Here is a 20960-nt window from a genome sequence, read left to right on the forward strand (position 1 = left end):
TACTAATCCCTCTGTGCGGCCCTTGCCTCGTTTGTAAAATAAAGACGATAATAACAGGATAATAACAGGATTAACATCTACCTGGACTGTCAGGAATAAGAAGTGAAGGAAATTATGAAAAAGTGCTCAGTAGTTTTTCCATATAAACCTTTTCTGGTTATGCCTAGATTCTTGAATATTTTTTTTTTTTTTTGGTTACAACAAATGAAAATTCTTAATTAAAAAAAATTTTCTCATTCATTTTGATAGTTTAGGTATAGACTCCTTCCAACTACGTGTGCAGTCACGTCACTTGTAATGACCCTTTTGTTCCTTCTTTTTGGATTTTCGTATCTTCTTTTTCCCTTGTCTTCCTGTCCTGGTTAGAAAATCCACTATTGTGGGTTTTCTGTTTTCTACTGGACCTCCCTTCCTCATTCTGCAACTGAGGAAACACTTCAATATGTCACCCCTTAAGTACCGTGTTTGCTCTATTTTTTTGGCAGATAATCTTTACCAAATTAAGAAATATCCTTTCTCATCGTGGTTTGCTTAGCGAGTGTTTATGGCTGCTGGCTCTTAGCAGATCGTCTTTCTGCACCTATTGAGATGGTCACTGGATTCTCCTGCTTGATGATTGTGGTGGGTGATCGCCAGAGATTTTTAATTGTTGAAACCATCCTTGAATCTCTGAGATAAACCCAATTTGGTCATGATGTTTTATTCTCTTTATAAATTGCTAGATTGTTTGATAGGACCCATTCAGAATTTTTGCTTCTTTACACAGTTTTTTGAGATTATTCTGATTGTCTTCTTGTACTGTCCTCAACTTTTGGTTTCAAGGTTACCGTAGTCTCATAAAATGAGTTAAAGAGGAATGCCTACTTTTATGTTCCCTGGAATAGAAATGACCTTCTCCTTAAATGAGAGGTGGAATTTACCAGTAAAGACTTCTCAGTCGTAGTTTGCTTTGCAGCAAGATATTTGATCTGATGCAATTTTTTTGAATGGTAAGGAGCTATTCAGGCTTTCTGTTTCTTCTTGAGTGTGTTTTGTTAAGTTGTATTGTTATGGGAAATGTATAATTTAATCAAATTTTCAAATTTTAGGCAAATTGCTTGAAATATCTTATTTTTATATGGTCTATAGCAACATTGGTAGTGATGTCACCTTTTTCTTTCCTGAGATTGGTTATTTGTGCCTTCTATTATTGATGAATTATACCACGAGCTGGTCAACTTGTGCCTTCTATTATTGATGAATTATAACACGAGCTGGTCATTTTTGTTAAACAATTTATGGCTTTATTATTTCTATGAATGCTATTTCACTAATTTCTGCTCTTACCTCTACATGCCCTTGACTTGTGTGTGTGTGTGTGTGTGTGGGGGGTTCCTTTGCTGTCTTATTTCTACTTCCTTATAAATTCTTAACCTTTCCTTTTTCTTGTATGCATCTATGCCAATACATTTCTAAATACTGAGTTAGTTTTAGACTCCAAGTTTGACCTGTGGTACTTTTTTTACAGTTCAGTTCAAAATATTTATTTCTTCATTGACACATAGGTGTGAGAGCATAATTTTTTTTTAATATATAAGAATTTCTCATTTCTTTTTCCTAACTAAAAAGCTAAAGTATGGTCAGAGAACATACTCTATATAATTTTAATACTTTTAAATTTGTTTAATCTTGTTCCAAGGCTTATTATGTGGTCAGTCTTTGTGACTGTTCTGTGTATGCTTGAGAAGAACATTCATTCTGTAATTCTGTGGTGCAGTGTTCTATACATTCATCAATCGAGCCACATTTGTTAACTGACTTGTTCAAATCTTCCACATCCTCCCTGATTTATTCTATCAATTTCTGGGAAAGGTATGCTAAAATTTCCCAAACGCGATTGCAAATTTAGATGTTTTTCCTTTTGGTTCTTTAAATGGTGAGTCCAGTAGTGGGAAAATGGAATGACTGAAAACAAACGAAACCCACAACATTGTCAACACAACAGAAAGCAGGAAAGCAGGGAAAAGGCCCAGAACGAGTGTGAAAAAAGCAAGCACAGAACAAGACGGTGTGTTCAAATCTGTCGGTAATTTTATTACATGTAAATCAATTCAGGGCTCCAAGTAAGGAACAAAAATTTTATCAAGTTGTATTCAAAAATAAAATCCAACTGTAGAGTATTTACAGAAGCCACAGCTAAAACACAACGACACAAACGAGGTCACAGGTCTGGTCTTCCAGCAGGTGAACCGAGCTCCTTCAGCAGGCAGCAGCGGGCAGTTAACCCCCCACCCCCACTGTGGCCTCTCTTCCGCTGGACGCCTCACAGGTGGCCTGGACACGTGAGGAGCTCATTCTGATTTTGATCGGTTGAAGCAGGACCGTCCCCTTCCTTCATGCCAGTGGCCAGGCTGGCAGGCGGCAGATGGCGCACTGGAGGACCCCTGACGGAGAAGTCTGTGCCCGGGTCGGCCCGGAGCCATCCTCTAGGCTACTTCCCGGGACGGTGACAGGCAGAGCCAGGGCCTTCTCTGCCCCTTACCCACAGACCCCTGAAATTCCTGAGTTCAAAAGGCCCCTCAGTTCCTCCCAAAGTGACATTTCCTCACAAAGCAGGTGAAGGACACACAACAGAATCCTAAGCTGCATATAGATTTTTCACCAAATTGGTGATTCTAGGCAGTTCTTCGGTTAATAATTATAAAAAAAGGTTCTGGTTTGTGTGGCAGCGGACCTGTGGGGCAAACATCGCTGCAGATCCCGAAGCTTGCCGTTCATTTCATTTCTCACTTTCCACATTCTTTCTATGAAAGATTTGAACTTCCTGTCCAGTATGATTGGCTCAGACCACCTAGACTGGAGTGACTCGGTATCCTTGTCCCCGGCAGCAGGCGAGGGCTGGGCGGGGAAGCTGCCCGGCGGAGGCGACGTGCAGGGGGCTCCGGGTGTCTGGTGCCCTTCCTGGCCCTGCCAACGAAAAGCTGTGCAACCACGCGCGAGTCACACCCTCCGAGCTCGTTCGTCCGCAGCACTGCTGCAGTCTGCGTGGTAGCTGGTATCAGTGAAGTCCACAAAACCCAGCCTTCAAACGCCGTACGACGGCAGACAGTGGGCCACCTATTGCCGCTGCCCGAGCATGGGGGCTGCTCGGGCGGGATGCGAGGGCTGAGCGGGGCGACCATTCTCCTCGCCGCCAGGGCCGGTGCCCCAACCAGTACTGGGGCACGCGGGTCTGTCCCCTTCCGGGTCTACCAGCTCTGGAATGCGCCCAGTGTCACTCCCCGCACGGCTTGAAAAGGAGCTGGGCTCACCTTCCTGAGGTCTTGAGTGGAAAGCCTAGAACTTTCCTGCCCCGTGTCCTCTGTCGGGTACGGCCAGCTGTGAGGAATGCTCGTTTGAGAACATTTTTACGCCTGTCCCTGCTTTGTGACAGTCTGTCTCCCCGGCCCCTCCCCCCTGCTGCCTGCACAGGGGCAGCAAAGAGCACAGGCCAGACCCTGTACATCCCGTGACCCTGGCTGCAGACACGCGCCAGCCACGAGGCACCGCTGTGCAGCCATCACGGCCAGTCCCTCCCGGGCCCCGCACTGGCCGGGCCCCAGCACTGGCGGCCCAGGACCCGGACAGCGGAGCTGACCGAGTCGGTCCACGCCGGGCCCGTCCTTCCTGGGTAACGTGTACACACAGACAGCTCCCAGAGATTCTTCAGATCGAATGAGGACGCGGGGGGACATGAGGGTGGGGAAAAGATCTGACCCTGGAGGAAACGAGGTGGGTAGGTGACAGGCGAGCTTCCCAACATGCCACCTGCCACCTGAGGGGTGGGGCCCAGAGCAGGCCATTCTGGCCTAGAGACCGGTGGGTCACGCTCTCCTCTCCCAAGAGGAAGCCGAGACTAGCCCAGTCGCTTGCAGGTGTTAGGGGCTGAACTGTGCCCCCCGAGTCCATGTAGAAGCCCTAACCCCCAGTACTTCAGAGTGCGACCTGACCTGGAGACATGCACATAGCTAGAACCCCATGTGAACATGAAGACACCCCCCAACGAGCCAGGGGAGGAGCCTGGGAGTCTCCCTCGCGGACTCGGGAGCCAGCGCCGCTGCCTGGCCCGGGGACGTGCCGGGCTGCCCGCTCCATGGCACCCTGCTCTGGTGGCCCCAGGAATCAATGCGCATGCTGCTCTTCCCAGGCACCTTGGGCCGCGTCCTGCAACCGATCGTCCCCAGCCCTGTGGGAGACGGTGCATTCCCTCGACAGTGTGGAGGGTGGGCAGCCAAGCCAACTTGTCCCCAGCAGTGGGAACAGACTACTCAGCCCTGGCGTGACCCACTGAGCCCTTGCCATGGAGCCAGGGCCTTCTCTCAGCAGTCGACTTCTTTAAAGAAGTTTTGGAATCCAGAGGTGAATTCAGCTGAGACCATGGGGCAGAGTTCTCCCGGAGGGAATCTTTGCCCACGTTTACCCGGAAGCTGAGATCAGGAAGGCGGGTGCTGGGGAGGGGCCCTCGCGGCACACGTGCCATGAGCATGTGTGTCCGCCAGCAACACCCCCCCCCCCCCCCCCCCTCTGGAAAGGCAGGAGGAAGCGACTTCTGAACGAACCTGAGCCGCGGTGGCCACGGCACGGCTGCGGAATAAGCCCCACACGGCGGCTGAACAAAGAGCATCCTGGAGTCTGGGGCGGTTGGGCCAGGGGGCGCCCAGCCCCTCACTGCCCAGAAACGGGGAAGGTTTGGCTGGGGCGGGGGGTGGGGGTGGGCCAGGCCCTAGGAGAGGCAGCCGGGGGCAGAGCTCTCTCAGGACTGAGCTGATGAAGAAGGTGGCTGGGGGCCCCCCACCTCAGATCCCTGTGTTCCGTGCCCCACAGTTCCTCCTTGAGGGCTCTCTGGACCCCCGTCAACAAGCCGTTTGGTTCCCTGAGCCAGTTCTGAGTCCCAGCTGGCGCAGCCACGGCGGCGGGCGGCTCTGCGTCTGCACTGGTGGCAGGAGAGGACATCTGGAAGGCAGCAGGCACCGAAGGGGGCGGCGGGCTCTGGTGGCCCCCGGTGTGCCCGAGGGCGGGGTGCACAGTCAGCACGGCGCGGCTGCATGCCGCGTACGGGGGCTGCTGGGAAGGGCTGGAGCGGGGCCCAGAAGGTTCTGCGGGCGGCACCAGGTGGAGCGTCCTGTGGGAGAGGCCGGAGGTGTCGCCAGCCCGGCAGCCTTCCGCCTGGCCGCGCAGGACCTTTGGCTTCGGCCTGGTGGGGCCCTTCCGTCTCCAGTAGGGCAGGTGTCTCTGAGCAGTGCCCCAAGGGAGGGCCCACGGCCAGGAGGCCTGGCCCTTGGGCCCAGGGCCCCGTGGGCGCCTCCCCAGCCGATCCACCTGGGTCTTCATGGTGGCCACCTCCTGAGACAGGCCTGCCAGGGCCGTGGCCAGCTGGTCCAGCTTCTCCGAGAGGGCGACACTGAGGCCGTGGAGCTCCTGCTGCAGGAAAGCCCCACAGGAACATGGCGGCCGCGGGGAGGCGGGCGGCCAAGCTGGAGGGACAGTGGCTGCGGGCGACGGCTCAGGCGGGCCCCTGGGAAGCGGCCTCCCTCCGGTCCCGGCTGAAATCAGAGCAGGGATGTGCGGTGAGAGAGCTCAGGCTGTCGGGACCTCTCCCCGCCCAGGGCTGCCCTGAACTAACACACTTTGCATCCTGCCCCGCCAAGGCCTGGCTCTAGATGGCAAGGAAGTGACTCGGGCTTGAAAATATTGATGACAATGTTCGCAACATCAACTATGGCCATATCTCCTGGTTGTTCCCCAAATTCACGGGCAGGATAAACCACAGATTGGGTGTCCATGGTAACCAAGCTTTCTTAGGACACTGGCTTTGCTCACCTTCTAGGAAAAGGATTGGTGGGTTCTTTGTGCCATCTTTGGGAACAGACAGCACCTGAGGGTCTCTAACCATGCCCTAGGGAGTCCGTGGGCGGGGCCTGGAGAAGCCTCAGCAGACAGCATGAGGCCAAGACCATGGGCAGTGTCTTGCAGAGGGCCCAGGAGGGCCCGTCCAACCGGGGGCCTGGAGGTGCCAGTGGGGTGACTGGGGTCCGTGTCGGAGCCCAGTGTGGCTGGTCACAAGCAAACCACAAGGGTTCCCTGACCTCCGTCCTTCCGATTCAGAAGCTGCAGAGTCACAGGGTCTTAATCTTAAGTCACCTAACCCTTCACCCTGTTGCCCGGGAACTGGTTTCCGCCCTGGGCGAACTTCACAAGGCAGCCCCGCTGCCCCTTGGCGGAAGGGCGGGCCTGCTCTTCCACGTCCCTCGGAGCCCCGCCTGCCTAGAAGCCTCTTTTCAGACTTCCAGGGCTTTAGTCAGAGGAAAAGGTGACGACTAGAGGCTAAAGAACCCCACTGCTGCCTGGTCAAGCTCTTTAGAAAGGGTCTGAGGTAAGGGGCACTCCTCAGGGAGCGCAGGGGACTGCCAGCCTCAGGCCAGCGCAGAGCCCTTAATAAGACAGCTGCCCGTCAAGAGTAGCCCAACCTGTGGTCCAGCGATGGAGCCACCACGGGCCGCGCTTCGAGAATGGCGTGAGGGTCCCAGCGCCCGTCCTACAGTGCCCCAGGAGGCCCCACGCCCTCCTGCGTGTCCCCGGCGCGGCTCAGGGAAGCATGTCCTTGGGGTTCCATGCAGTGTGGCACATCCCACATTCCCGAATACCCGTGGCCAGGTCACTCACCGAGACTGGACCTAGGTCTCCTCACCGAAGTCCCCTCAAACCCTAACCTGTGATTCTGGACGTATCTATTCTGGCGCAAGTCTCAATTTGTGTTTTGCCTCTAAAAAGTTATCTATGCTTTTATGAAACAGCCAGCTACTGCTGTCAGGAAAACACTGAAATGAAATAAGCAACCTAAAGTGAGTTCGAGGTGAGACTCTCCCTACTTGTGACCCAAACAAGCCTGGAAGGGCGTTAAGAAAAGCTTTTCCCCAGCTGTGACCAGGCTGCAGGCCAGCCTGCCTCGTGGGAAGGAGCTGTCGGCCGGGCACACGCCGAACGCCTGCCCACCCCTGTGCCTGCGGGGGGTGCTCCAGACAACTTGAGGGGATGGGGAAGCCACCAGCTCACCTGCAACACTTGGTCCTCCATGTCCAGGCCCCAGGCCCCCAGATTCTTCACTAACCCTGGGTTTCCAGGACAGGGGTCCAGGTGCTGACCCAGGAGGTGGGCAAGGCCCCACCTCGGGCCTTTTTTCTGGCCGAGGGACAGGGCTGGGACTCCCAGCTGCCCCTGTGGAAAGAGCACAGAGCACTTGGGGAGAGGACACGTCACTCTGACAGAGCCATTCTGACATGGGGAAATTTGGGTGTGACCTAAAGAAATCAAACTTTCAACTTTCACATAATGGTTAAATGAGATGCCAGGTGGATACACTTGGCCTGTTGGGGAGCTTGACTCTGGTCAAATGGCCCGCTGGGGCGTGTGTTGAGAGGGCCTGGATTATCTGGAGTCCTGTGCGGCTCCGGCATGATGCCCGTGGCTGTACCACGGTGTGGGGACCAGGGGGAGCAGGTCCCGCCCGCAGTGAGGCTCCTCCAGGGGTGTGCTGAGGGCACCCTATGGGCCGTGCCCTGTCCACCCTGCTCTTCCCTGCCAGGCTCACTGGGCACAGCCTGGGCCTGCAGAGGCCAAGGACTCAACGGGCCACCGACCTGAGTTCAGGGAAACCCCCCTCCCTGACCCGTCACTCTCCCCTACCTCCTCGGGTGCTGCCCCAGGGACCAGGCTGGCCTGGGGTCTCTGAGCACACTTCTCTCCTGGGTGACTGGGACCTGCCTCCCGTCTTCTCTTCTGCTTTTCCTGCCGGGTCAGACACTGGGTCAGGCTGGGACTAAGAAGTGAGGTGGCCTGGGACAGCAGGCAGGGTTTCCAGCTTTCTTGACCAGACAGCCTCTCAGTTCTCCCGGGTGGAGAAACCTCACTTTTGACACAGTTTTCGTTTAGTACCAAATCTTTAATATATATTATCATCATTCTACGTTCATACGTATACGTGCACAGCCTAGGTCCCTGACGTTAAGCTTTTGAGCATTACCGTAAGCGTCTGACACTAAGCTTTGGACTGTGGTACCCATGTCAAGACATCCACCTCGGACGAGCGCAGTGCCGCTGCATGACAGCTGCTAGTGAAACCACACGACAAGCAGCCAGGCTGCCCACCCCTCACAAACATCCCTCCTTCAGACAGCCCTGGGTGACCTACGTAACTGATCACTAAGTGACCCCGCTTGTCCTTCAGCCCTAATTCTGGCTCTTACGTTTTAAATTAGCCAATACAAACCCTAAGTGCCCCGCCCTCGACCCTAATAAAGACAGAGCACCGGGTCCGCGTGCTTTCTCCTCCCCGAGCCCCCAGCCCGCCACCTCGCTGCGCGCCCTCCAGGACCTGTGTGTGTTAATAAACCCTGTTCCTCAGAGCTCCCGGGGCCTTCTGCTGAAGTGCGTCCTATGATCGTAATGAGAACCACGGGGCCGGCCCAGCCTGAACATGGGCCCTGGACGGGAAATGCCTGTGGGACTCACTCTGACGAACACGGGGAACACGACCGGGCGAGTCCCCCAGGGCCCCCAGCTGACAGCAGCACTCAGCACTACGGACAGGCCGGGGCTGACACGACGGGGTATGTGCGCACGCGCCATGACGTGCGTACGCGATGTGACAGCACGCGCGCACTGAGTTTATCGTCAGGCATCCTAACGAACACTCCCGGGGCCCTGTGCACCTCAGCAGCCCACCTCCTCTCTCAGACACAGCTCGTCTTATGGGAAACTCAAGCATGACGAACGGAGAGAACCTTCTGGCAAGTCGGGTAAAGTGACCAGTAGGGCTCCGAGAACCTAGTCTCTGGACTTGTGGCCCTCCTGGGAACACACCCCTGTCATGAGACCCCGGGCTCACCTGCACTGAGGCCGAAGTGGTCCCTGGGCTCTGTCCTCCTTGGGCCATCACCAGGGCTGCTGCCAGCAGGGGTGCCGCCAGGGCGTGGGGACGGCGGGCCAGGACCCTTGCTGCCGGGAGGCGGGTCCCTCTCTGCATCACAAACAAAGCTGGTGTCAGGGCCGTGGCCCCAGCCTGGGGCACAGCTCCCTGCCCTCGTCTCCCTGACAAGCTCACCTTGCGGGAGAGGCTGCCAGGGCTCAGGCTCTGGCCTCAGGTCACCTTCAGAGGAACTGGAGCTGGAGCTGGAGCTGGAGCTGGAGCTGGAGCTGGGGCCGGGGCCGGGGCCAGGGCCGAGGCCAGGGCCGGCCAAGCAGGCGAAGCGCAGGGGCCTCCCAGGCAAGATCCCCTTCAGAGAGTTCTCCAGGCAGTGGAGCGGGGAGGGCGTGGTGGTTGTCCCTGGGCAAACGACAACATAAGACCTTCTGTCTTTCAGGCTGAGGACCGGCAGGAAGCTGGTCCCTGCTGGTCTGGCCAATGGCCCAGACAAGCTCTGGTGGACCTGAACAGCTCCTCTAAGGCCGTGGACAGTGGAGTGGAGCAAAGCCAGAGCCTGGCCAGGGCCCTGGCCCCTCTGGAAAGCCAGCTGGGAGCTTTCCGGAAGTCTCAAGTCCCTGGAGCCACTAGTCATCAGCTCCAGCCAGGCCCTGGGTCTTATAAGCCGGGCAGCACCTCCTACTTGCATCGAGGACCGGCAGTCCAAAGCACAGGCTCAGTATGTCCGCAGGACGCCCTGAAGCAAGCTCTTCTCTGGTGGGAATATTTGCCATAACGTATTTATTCAAGCAAGCCAAAGTCTCCAGCACTCAGCAGGGCTAGGCCGGAATTCTGCTGTGGGTTAAACTAAGTGGATCGTCAGCACGGGGAATACCCTCTGCCCCCGGGAATCACCGATAAATGAGACCTTCCCCTGGACAATCCCCACGATCCCCGCAGCCAGATCAAGCCAGTGTTCTCCGCCCGCCCCTTCTTCTCAGCACTTTGGGACACTTTATCTTCTCTTAGGACAAGTCCAAGCGCCATGGCCGGCGGTCTTTGGGGACCGTGTGCATGGCTCGCAGGGCACGCAGCTCACGTGCTCCAGCCGGCAGTCTGGGGAACAGGGGTCAGACCAGGGAGGAGCAGAGGAACAGAGCAGGGAGGGAAACCTATTCCCCTGGCACAGGCTTTATCTGGAGGGAACACATGCCAGTGAGCGCCGGGGGCAGACGTCCGCTTACCATCTGGGAGCCACCTCCACGGTCCTGGCCTGGTGGCCACGCGGTCTTTGAACCCTTGCTGGCAGCAGGCAGGGACACTGCTGGGGGCGAGTGCCTGCGGGCTGGCCGGCCTCAGGCTCCTGGTGGGCACGTCCCCGCCATGTGGTCCCAGACGGACTGGATCACAGGCATTGCCCCTCAGTCCTGCTTTAATGAGAGGCCAAGAGGCCTGTCAGCCCCCGGAGTTAACAAACAGAGAACAACTCTGTCATCGTTGGATTCTTGGGCACACGAGCTCCATGTGCGGGGCACACTCCGGTCCTGCAGATGTCCCCAGGGGCTGCCCAAATCCACCAGAATCTCTTTGGACCCAGCCACCTGGGTCCCTGGGAGCCCCACAGCTCAGTGACTGTGGCAAACATCAAGGCACGTGGGGCCAGCACAGCCATGGTCAAGACACTCCACCAACACGGCCTGAGAGGCAGAGGGCACCGCCCTGCTTCCACCCCCAGCCCTCCCACCCCCGCTGGCCTAACTCTGGCCTTCCGGCCGCATGCAAGCCTCTCTGCCCAGGCTGTTTCCAGGGCATCTCTGTCTAGGGGCGGGTGCGGGCCCTCCAGCTGCTGGGGGAAGCGGGGCCTGGGGCGCTTCTGAGCTTGGGAGGGCCTTTTCTTGCTCCTAGACACCCAGGCAGCCGTACTTTACCTTCCTGCTCTGCTGTCCAGTTCTTGGGCTCTGCTCTCCGTGGTCCCCTGTCCCCTGCCGAGGACCAGGACCAGGCAGGCTGTGACCTGGGCGCAGGTATCTCTCGGAGACAGTTCTCTAGGCCCTGGAGTGGAGAGCTGCCCACTGGGCCTCCTGTGAAAAGCCGACATTTGGAACTTCATCAGAGCCTTGCCTCCGTGAACCCCAGGAGCATTGCTTGTGCCCTGTCCAGGGCGGCTGGGCCCACAGGAGGCGGCGCAGAGTGCTGGACCTGTCACGGCAGTTCAGGGCCCTTGGACCAAGACCTGGCCCCAAGCACGTGGCAGCCCTGGCTCTGGGCGGCCCTGCCAAAGCCAGGCCAGCCTTTCTCGGCCACCGATGTGGAAGCCTGGTCAGGGGCTGCGATGAGGGAGGCCGGCCGCAAGCCCGCTGTCAGGAGACCCAGCTCCACCCGTGAGGGACGCCGCTGCCCTGCCTCACCCACAGGACGGCTCTGAGGACCGGAAGTCACCGGGGCGCCCTCGCCACTCAGAGGGGAAACACCAAGGGCGCCCTCGCCTCTGGGTATGATGGGGTAGGTCAAGGCCGACCAATACTGATGCGGTTCAGCTAGGAGAGGAAACCAAACGAACTGCAAGTCTGTTCCTAGCGACAGCTATAGAAGCAACAGGACCTAGATGAGCCGAAATTCTAGAGCAGAAGGAGCCCTTCCGACGTGAGCTGACATCTCTTTCCAGGAGTTAGCTGCTGCAGGGCCGGGCAGCGCCTGGGAAGAACCACCACCAGACACGCCACTGTCACATGGGGCTGGAGTGCGCAAGAGCCCCTTATCGGAACCCCAAACACGGCCTTCCCCAGGGGATAGTGCTGAGTCCTGGGGCAACAGGGGGGCCGGGGAGCTTCTGAAAGACGACGCAGAATCTCTACAGTTTGGGCTACTTAGCAAACAAGGTCTGTCAACAGCGAGTCTGTGGAAGGAACCGTGCTGACCACGCTGCCGCGCAGCCGCTGAAGGTGGGTGCCACCCACAGGAAAGCTGAGGCGAAGCGCGGGGAGTGTCAGAGATCAGTGGCGAGGCGCAGAGCGCGGTGCAGGAGCCGTGTACAAAATGCCACCACCTCTGTGAGGGACCAGGAAGCTCGGTCACGCGTGGAACCTCTCTGAAGGTGAAAGAACTCAGCAGTGGTGACTCGGGGAGGGCAGCAGAGGGAGATGTCACCTTTCCTACATAACCTTGTGTGGCTTTTGAACAAGACCACAAGTTATGTTGCCGATTAAAGACTAAGAATTAGGAAAGCGGGCTGCATTTTGGGAGGAAGGAGCCCCACGCCCGAGTCGGTGATGCCTGGCAGGGTGTAGGGATCCAGGCCATGGGGGTGCTCGGTCCTGCCCTCTGGGCCCCAGCTGGCTGGGTGCAGAGTCCTGGGTGAGCTCTGGATCTCTGCACTGACAACAGGTGAGGCCAGGACATGGAGGTGAGCCCCGGGGCAGTGACAAGGTCAACCAAGAGCACTTGGATTGTACAGGTGGGAAAAAGGTTGAGGGCGAACACTGGAGAGTCCTGCAAGATTCTAAAAAGGTGACAGCTCACCATGGATGCCTCTCTGCAGAGTGACCTGGGGAGACACAGGTCACCAGACACCCTCTTTAAGGTGGTTTTCCACGAACCTCATCACACTTTTTCCAAGTCAGAGATCAGTCTGATACCACAGATACTTCTTTGTGGCTGAGATAAGGAAGATGCTAAGAGACACCCTTTTCATTTTTAAGAGATCTTCGATGCTGCCCTGCCCCTTCTGAGCCAAGTAGCTAAAACAGACCCCCCGAAAAGCAAGCCCGCGTCCCTCCTGCCTGGGCACCCAGCTGTGCTTCTCACACTGGGGCTGGCGGCCGGACTCGGGCAGGATGGCCATGACAGTGGGCTGGGGCGCCTCCCTCCCCTTCCCAGGATCGACCCCCGGCCTCGGGTTGGCCAACGCACCTTTTCCAGGCCTGCGCCCCTGGCTGGCTTCTGGGCTCTGGAAATCCACGTCCCCATCAGTACTGCTGGACGAGGAGAAGCTGGTGGGGGTGCCGCGGGGTCCTGGGGGAAGAGCAGAGCTGTCTCTCATGAAGCTCTGCAAGCCCAGAGCCAGAAGAGGCCCCACGGTCACCTCTGCAAGAAACAGTACAGCTGGCATCATGGGAAAAGCCACTGAGGTCCCCTGGGCCCAAAGGACCTCCCACTGGGGTCTCCCCTTCGGGTCGGCAGCTCAGGCTGCTGACTGAAAAGCCGCAGCGTGTCAACATGCGCTGGCTGTTGGTCCGGAGGGGCTGGAGCGAGGACATAAGGGCTTCGACAAGGCAGGGGGCAGGGAGAGTCCACTGGCCTCCAGCCAGCCTGGGAGCTGTTTGGAGGCAGGCACAGAAGGGGGCTGGCGGGTGGGGTGGGGAGAAAGGTGTGAGCTTCGAGGCCCAGGGCGAGGAGGACGTGAGCGTGATCTCCACCCTGTGCCGTGGCAGGGATAAATGCCGCCCGCAGCCTACGTCCCAGGCTACCTTGGCTGTGCGATCCACGGGGCTGCAGCTCGGGCCTCTGAGACCCGGGGTCTCCAGGCTGGGGGCTCCGGAACCAAGACGTGGCCGGCGGCTGGGGAGGTAACGACCCACTCAGGGGAATGCCCTTCAGACAGGCCTCCAGGGCTTCCAGGGGTGAGCTCGAGGCACTGCCGGCTGGGACAGGGGAGATGGCCCTATCACCATCTCTGGCAGGTCCCCTGGCCTGGCCCCCGGTTGGCTCTCCCACCCGCCTTTTGCAGGGTGATGAATCCTGCACCAGGTGTGGGATCCTGCCAGGCAGAACACCCTACTGTGGGGGACTTTGGGCTGCTCTCTGTTCCTGCCGGGAGAATGACACGCACTGCACCCTGGGCCCCGCGGCGGGGCGGGGCCACCCAGGTGGCTGCAGTGGCCAGCCCTGCCAGTTAGGAAACCCCTGTGAACACAGGTCCTCACTCCGGAGGGCTTCCTGGGCCAGGGCCTGATTAGGGAGGACGTGGCTAAGGGAGGGGGCTGCCTGCTCGAGGGCGCCGGCCGGGTCCTCCCCACTGGACTGGACCCGCTCCTTCCCCATGGGTGGGCAGAACCTTGCTGGGGGGCTGGAAACCTCATGAGGACTCGAGCAGACGACCCAGGCCTCACCTCGAGCTGCGGGGCCCCAACGGGGCACGCGGATCCCACCGGCATCTCCATCGTCCCCCGGGCTACTGGTGGCAGAGGGGCTGCGGGTCCACTTGCCGAGCTGACAGGCTGCTGGCACTGGGGGGCTCTGGGCCCAGCCGTCCTCCATCTTCACGACAGCACCAGGGCAGGGAGGAGAGGTCTGGAGGGGTCCAGGAGGCCCTGTGGGAAGCCGCCACGAGGCCCTGTAGGGTTTGGACGGGGCTCCCAAAGCCCTTGGCCTCCACGGCTGTCAGCTCTGAGACAGTCCCTGCTCAGTGCCAGCAGATGGAACAACTCACACACCCTGTCCCACCCCCAGCCCTGCTGACCGCGGGGCACCTCCAGGGGTTTCCACCAAGGGCGCCAAGTCGGCCCTCCCCAGGCAGTACCAGATCAGGGTCTCTCCTCCAAAACCAGCACATCTGACTCAGTTTGACTCCCTCGGTGTTCCGAGAAGCTGCCAGGTGTGGCGATGCTACCCCGGTCCATGTGGACGCTGACAAGAACCCCACATCGAAACATGCCCCAATGTCCGCGGGGCTGGAGCTGCCCCCCGCTCTCGGTTCCCCTCCCTCCCTGCCTTCTCTTCCTCCCTCTTGGGACTTGGCTCCTACTCTAAGAGACAATCTAGAAAATTATCACGGATGCTGAAGCACCTCCTGCACGAGCTCCAATTACAGTGCTGACCCCTGACATCTGGCTACCCCAAGTGACGTGCCGACACGTGGCCTGAGTGTCTTACTGTGGAGGGTCACCCACAGTCCTGCTTGGAAGTGGAAAGAATGGGTAACGTCCAGGGCCCGCCCAGCGCAGCCGGAGGCCTTTACCTCCAGAATTCCTCTTCCAGGCCCCTTGATCCTCCTGCAGCTGTGGGCCCCCAGACCCTGAGTGGCTGAGGCGAGTGTCCCGGGGCGCCGGGATCTCCTTCAGACAGTTCAGCAGACCCTGGAGGGGACAATCCCCGGACGCTGCCTCTGTTTTCACTGCCGGAAAAAGACACAGATCTTCTCCTGAGCCCGGTGTGCTTAGTTTTTGTGACAAACAAGTGGACAATCTAGGTGAGCAGTTAAAAAAGTGCAGAGCCAGAAATCTGGACATGTGGGCCACCTGCAACTCACTGGTCTCACACAGGCCACTGTCTTCTTGGTGGCCGGTTTATAACTGCCTGTCTACACGGCGCCAGAACCGGACGGAGAAAGGAGGGGAGCTGCGCAGGTGCATCACGAAGGCACAGCACCTGGTGTGACCCCAACTGCACTTAAGGACCGATTCCTGGGCCCTGAACAGGGCTTACGTTTTGGGAACGTACACACAAACCCATTATTGTACCTGGCCTCAGGCGGGGACAGCGACCCCCTCTTGCAGGTGGGGAAACCGAGGCTCAAAGGCCGCATGAGCCTTTCACAGTCTGCACAGCAAACCGGTGTCAGACCCCAGACAGGCGCTCCCGCCACCACCACGCTGCCCTGGTCCCCCGAGTCCACACCGAGCACCCCACGTAGTGTCAGCCCTCACTCAGAAGTCCCTCACCAGGATGAATGAGGAACAGAAAAGGACCCGGGGTGCAGAAATATGACCCTGATGATACTGAAGCAGTCAAGTCACAAATGATCCTTCAAGAAGACACTCGATTTATAGGGAAATACCTACAGAAAGGCAATTTGAGTGTTGGGGCTTCAGAACCCTCCTGAGGAGACAGGTCTCCAGGGACTCCCTCCCCAGGGAAGGCTCCCAGACCCAGCTCTGGCCTGGTCAGCACGATGCACTAGGGACGGGAGGCGGTAAGCTTGGGGACGCCTCAGGGTGCTGGGGCCCAGGCGCCAGGCTTTTCTTCAGGCAGCTGACGAGGCTTTGTAAGGGGCTGTTCCCAGGCGAGGTTCCTGTGGGAGCTGCATGATCGGCCGAGGGCGGTGCAGCCCCGATGGTGGCAGTCTTTGAGATTTCCCACCCAGGAGAACGGGATGGCGCCTGCCTCGGTGGGCTGTCAGGCCGCCCAGATGGAGGAGCCACGAGATACGCCTCTTTCCCTGCCCCGCTCGGCCCCAGGGCGGGTCCCGCCTCAGGAAAGCCAGCCTCTTACCTGCCACTGCGGCCCCTCTCTCCTGCTTTCCGTGGCTCTTCCTCCTGCCAGGGCTAGGGGTGGGAGGGCTGCGCTCCCGGCCTGGGGCTTCAGGGCCTTCGTCTTCTGCAGGCCTCCCTGGGTCAGCAGTGTCTACAGCAGGAGAGACAGGAAGTCCCTTCCAGGCCTGGCTCCTGGCCCGGGGGAATTGCCCCAGACCTGGTTCCCAGAGAACAGGCCTCTCCAGCCCTATATCCCTGGGGGGCGGCCAAGTCCTGGGAACTCCAACTTGTGGCAGAGCCAGTTCCTACAAGACTTGTTCCAGGAGTCCTGCCTGGGGAAGGCAGGGGGTTCGGGGTCCTCTCCCAATTTCCCCCTGGTGTAACTGTAAATACCAAGACTGTTCACTCCAAATACCCGGACCCTCCCCCAACCCCAGCCTCTGACTTTGGCTCAGCAGGGGACACCAGCAGCCTCAACACACAGGCCCCGATCTTGCACTCATGCTTCTAGAATGTGGGCACATGGAACCCCCGAGCAAAGGTGCCAGACCACGCCTGAAACCAAAGGCCAAATGGGGTATGTTTTTCAGGCATGCCCATTGTATTCTGTATTAACTTAAAATATTTTTAATAAAAATAAGATGTTGCAAAAATTTTTTCAATAAAGTGAAACCATACAAAAATTAAAATGGCTACCCTTGCCCTCCTCTGCGCTTAGGATTGCCCTGATGAAAAGGTCTGAGAATCGGAGTGGGTGATTCAGGTAGGACAGGTATGCTACCTGCTGCTGGGCCTGAGTGTTAGGACTATCCCCTGCTCACTGTGCACAAGCAGTGTGAGCACACACAACTCCAGGAGCAGGGCTGGGTGAGAGGCCACCGGGGGCCTACACACAGAGGCGGAGGCCCTGAGCTGCTCCCCAGGGAGCTTGTCCCCATTTAGCAGCAAGAGAAACCCAGTCCCAGAGAAAATGAAGAGGGGTCAGGGTCTGGTCCCTTGACTCCAGGGTCGGAGCCCTGCCCCTGCTAGGTCACACTCACTGATGGAGAGGGGGCTCCCCTGTCCCCTGGCTCCAGGTGAACCGCTGGATGATGGCCTGCCACTGGGCATGGTGGCCAGGCTGGGCCGGCTGACGGCTGTGTCTGGAAGGCAGCCAGGTAGGCCTCGGAGAGGACAAGCTTCCACAGTCACAGCTGCTGTCGGGGAGGAGGGAGAAGACACCGGAAGCTGGAATGTAAGCCCAGCGACAGGCAAAACACCCCTGACGTTGTCCGATCCCGGCCCTTCCTTGCCGCATGCCACTAACGGTACAGACCAAAGACGAGGCCTATGTTCTGCACTGTCCTCCCTGGGCCCTGAAATGCCAGCTCACAGCCATGGTCCTCTTCTGATACAATCCCTCCCACCCCTACCTGTTTCATTTACTGTCAACTGAGCAGGCTCAAAGAACCCTACAGGCCAGGGCTGGTGGGGGCAGGTTCCCCCGAGGTGAGGCCTGAACTGGGAAGGGCGAGGGAGCAGGGCATGGCATGGGGAGGGAGGGAGAGCTGGGTGAGGCGGGAAGAGCACAGGCTGGGAGGGGGACCTGGGTCCCACTGGCCACTCGGACAAGGCACAGCTTCCTCTTCCTCACCTACAGAACTGGGGCTGGCCTCGCCTGCCACGCAGGACACAACGTGGCAGGGGCCACAAGGGTGTGCATGACGCCACATAGAAACCACTGAGAAAAGTCAGAAGCCTCCGTCTTGCCAACTATCCGCGTGTGCTGAGGGTAGGCATGCCGCTGGGGTGTTCGTGCAACGGGGTGACTCCACCACGGGCCTGGCACTGGCCACAGCCTGGACTTCACCTTGGGGACTGCAGAGAGGCTGCCCCACTGCCCGACTCACCCTCGGGGCTCGCCCGCTCCTCGTCCAGGCTGGCGCCCCGGCTCTCGGGGCCGACGTCCCCAAACAGGAACCCCGGGATCTCCTTCACCAGCTGCACCAGGGCGGTGAGGTGCAGGCTGTGTTGGGGTGCTCCTCCTGCCGGAGAGGCCACAGTGAACCCCCACGCCCTGTGCCTGCTCAGCACTCACGCTTCCGTGCTCATCTGCACACCAGCATCTCATGTGATCCTCCTGTCACATGAGGAGTGACAAAGGAGAGACCGGTGTCCATGACATAAAGGGGACTCAGGCCCGGTGACCTGCCCGCTGGCACAGCCAAAACTGTGGGCTGGGAGCTGGGGTGGCTGGATTCTATACTCTGTCACTCCTCTGGGGGGGACACCAGGAGGGCTGCCCCCCCATCCCTTCCCACCATCTGGGCCCTCTGCCTTTCCTGGCGTCCCCTAACCTCCCGGCCCTGCCCAGGCTGGGACTGTGAGCCACATCCACCAGTTGAGGTCTCCAGATGCTGGCCCTGTGGCACCACCTTCCGGAGCTGCACGCTGGCTCCGCACAGGCGGAGGCAGGAAGGGGGCCCAGAGAGGTGACGCTCCCCAAGGGAGACCCAGGTTTCTTCTGAGCACATCGCTCAAGGGGTGACAGTGTGCCGGGCTCCCAGCAGAGCGGGGCGGTGAGTGCAGATCCTGGAGGGGCGGGGGTCGGCAGTGTGGTGAGGTGGGAGGGCTGAGGTCACAGTGTTCCCTGAGGAGTGGGGCTGGGGGCTGAGGACCACACTGTGGGAGGGACGAGAGTGAGTCCCCCTGGGTACAGGCTGCCCAGGGGAACCAGGATGCCCAAAGGGGACTGGCCTTTGTCCACTAAGCTTACTTACCTGGGACACCGTCCCTAGGAGGCTCCTCCTGTCCCTCACCAGCTTGGCTCCTGCTCATGGCTCCTCCAGGCTCCGTGGGAGACAGGAAGGCAGAGAGGGGGAGCGGCTCAGCTGTCCCTGGGAACAAAAATAGGGACAGTCCCTCTGGAATAGAAGTTCACCTCCGTCTCCCCAAGTAGGCGGGCGGCCCGGCACCTGCCCACCCCTGCGCCTGTTCACGCACGTGTTTGTGTGACCACCCAAACCTCAAGGACCAGAGCGTCAGAACCTGGGAGACGACCTTGCTGGTGTCTCACCAGCTGTCCAGCCCTGCCGAAGCGTGCCCGGGACTGTAGGGCCGTCCACAGGATCCACGCGGCGTTAACAGGCCAGCGAGGCCCCCAGCCGGGCCGAGGCTCTCGGGACACCGCCTCAGATGGTGCTCCTTTTGTGGGTGAAAACTAAGGCCGGGCCGGTCCCAGGGCGACTCTGACACGCTTGGTGCTGGGGCCAGCCTCCCTTCTGTGCTTCAGCGTGGACACTCGCCACACCTCCCCAGAGGCCCCAGGGCGCGGCCAGCTCCTTACCCAGGGACACCAGCGCCTCGTAGTTCTCCTGCATCACGTCCCTGTAGAGCTCCCTCTGTCCCTCCCCCAGGAGCTGCCACTCGTCCTCGGAGAACTGCACAGCCAGGTCCTGGAAGGCGATGGACACCTGTGGGCACAATCTCGGGGGAGTTGGCTGGTTCCATCCCAGCGAGGCCAAGTGTCACCAGGGAGCGGGGAGCAGCGAGAGTGGGCTGGGTGCCCAACACACGGGAGCAGGTGAAGGAGCAACAGGAATCTGCTCGAGAGACAGTGATGGGAGTAGACTGTGTTCCTCAAAAGATACGCTGAAGTCCTCACCCCAGTACCTGTGAATGTGGCCTTATCTGGAAACAGGGTCATTGCTGATGTAATGAGTTAAAATGAGGTCATACTGGAGTAGGGTGGGCCCTACTCCAGTATGACCTCAGGGACACTGAGAGAAGAAAGACACAGGGACACTGAGAGAAGAGGAGGCCATGTGACAACAGTTGGTAGAGACTGGAGTGATGCAGACACAAGCCAAGGGACACCTGCGGCCACCGGAAGCTGGGTAACAAACTGCAAAGAGCAAAACTGCGGCAAGCGCAAGTGCGGATGGGGGGCTGCTGGATGCTAAGGAACTGGCATGCTCTGGTTTATACGTCTGTCCTTTATAAGTTTGGTTCGTATAAGTCGATTCCTTGAGAACCATAATCTACACCTGCAAAACCATAGTTCCACCCAAAACGCAGCCCCAGGAGGCCAGTGAGAAGAAGCAAGTTGGGATGGCCTGAGAGGCTCATTTCTTCTCCACCTTTTGGTAGCTCAACACAGAGCTGGCTAGACAGGTCTGAGTTGGATCCAGGAAAGAATATACTGAGCTACGGAGGGTCCACCTGGCTACTTCCCAGACCAAGGATATTAGCTGCCCGCCTCCCAGGCCTCTCTCGGTGGAACACAGGCCATGCTGTAAATGGCGGCCAGCCTGAACACGTACCTATCTGATGACGACAGCTGGGGACCGTGGGCAAGTGGCTGCTTCTGTGCACGTACAGTCTCCCCAACACACCCACTTACATGGGTACCAGGTACATCAGCCACCACCCGGCCTCTCAGCTCCATCTTCCTCTCCCCACCTCCCTCCCCTAGTTTCAACACCCACATGTTAAAGACATCCTGCCGGATGCTGAATGAGATGTGTCACTCAGGGGCTCTGTTCTCCAGGGGCCCACAGATCAGCAGAGGTCTGACTCTTACCAATTTCAGAGCACTCCAGATCTCCCACTGATTAACACACAGCCCTACGCTGCTCAGACACCGTTATCCTGCGCGCAGGGCGGCGGGTCTGAAGCAAGGAGGGGTGAAGCGCGTGCCACGCAGGCGGATGGCCTCGGCACCAAGTCCAGGCCTCAGGCCTTTGGACTGAGATTTCGGTGCCCCTTCCGCTGTGCATGACTGTGACTACGACCAATGATAAAATCAGCAAACCTTAAGAAACCAAGTACCCGATATCTAATTTTTAAAAATTATTTTTGCCCAGTGTCTACAG

General features: G+C 58.5%; 1 protein-coding gene across 1 annotated transcript; it reads right to left on the reverse strand.

The window, feature by feature from the left end:
* Positions 1 to 2047: 2047 nt before the first annotated feature.
* KRBA1 (KRAB-A domain containing 1) lies at positions 2048 to 19607 on the reverse strand. The gene is given in 18 exon segments (XM_036230723.1): positions 2048 to 5561; positions 7072 to 7233; positions 7702 to 7803; positions 8903 to 9034; positions 9119 to 9340; positions 10162 to 10344; positions 10846 to 10998; positions 12827 to 13000; positions 13384 to 13557; positions 14026 to 14226; positions 14874 to 15029; positions 15758 to 15813; positions 15815 to 15935; positions 16127 to 16258; positions 17148 to 17303; positions 17997 to 18131; positions 18867 to 18983; positions 19433 to 19607. Coding segments are annotated over 18 exon segments (3288 nt in total). The 5' UTR covers positions 19467 to 19607; the 3' UTR covers positions 2048 to 4683.
* Between the last annotated feature and the right edge of the window lie 1353 nt (positions 19608 to 20960).

The sequence above is a fragment of the Rousettus aegyptiacus genome, unplaced genomic scaffold (genome assembly GCF_014176215.1).
Source record: "Rousettus aegyptiacus isolate mRouAeg1 unplaced genomic scaffold, mRouAeg1.p scaffold_m13_p_13, whole genome shotgun sequence".
Taxonomy (NCBI): Eukaryota; Metazoa; Chordata; class Mammalia; order Chiroptera; family Pteropodidae; genus Rousettus; species Rousettus aegyptiacus.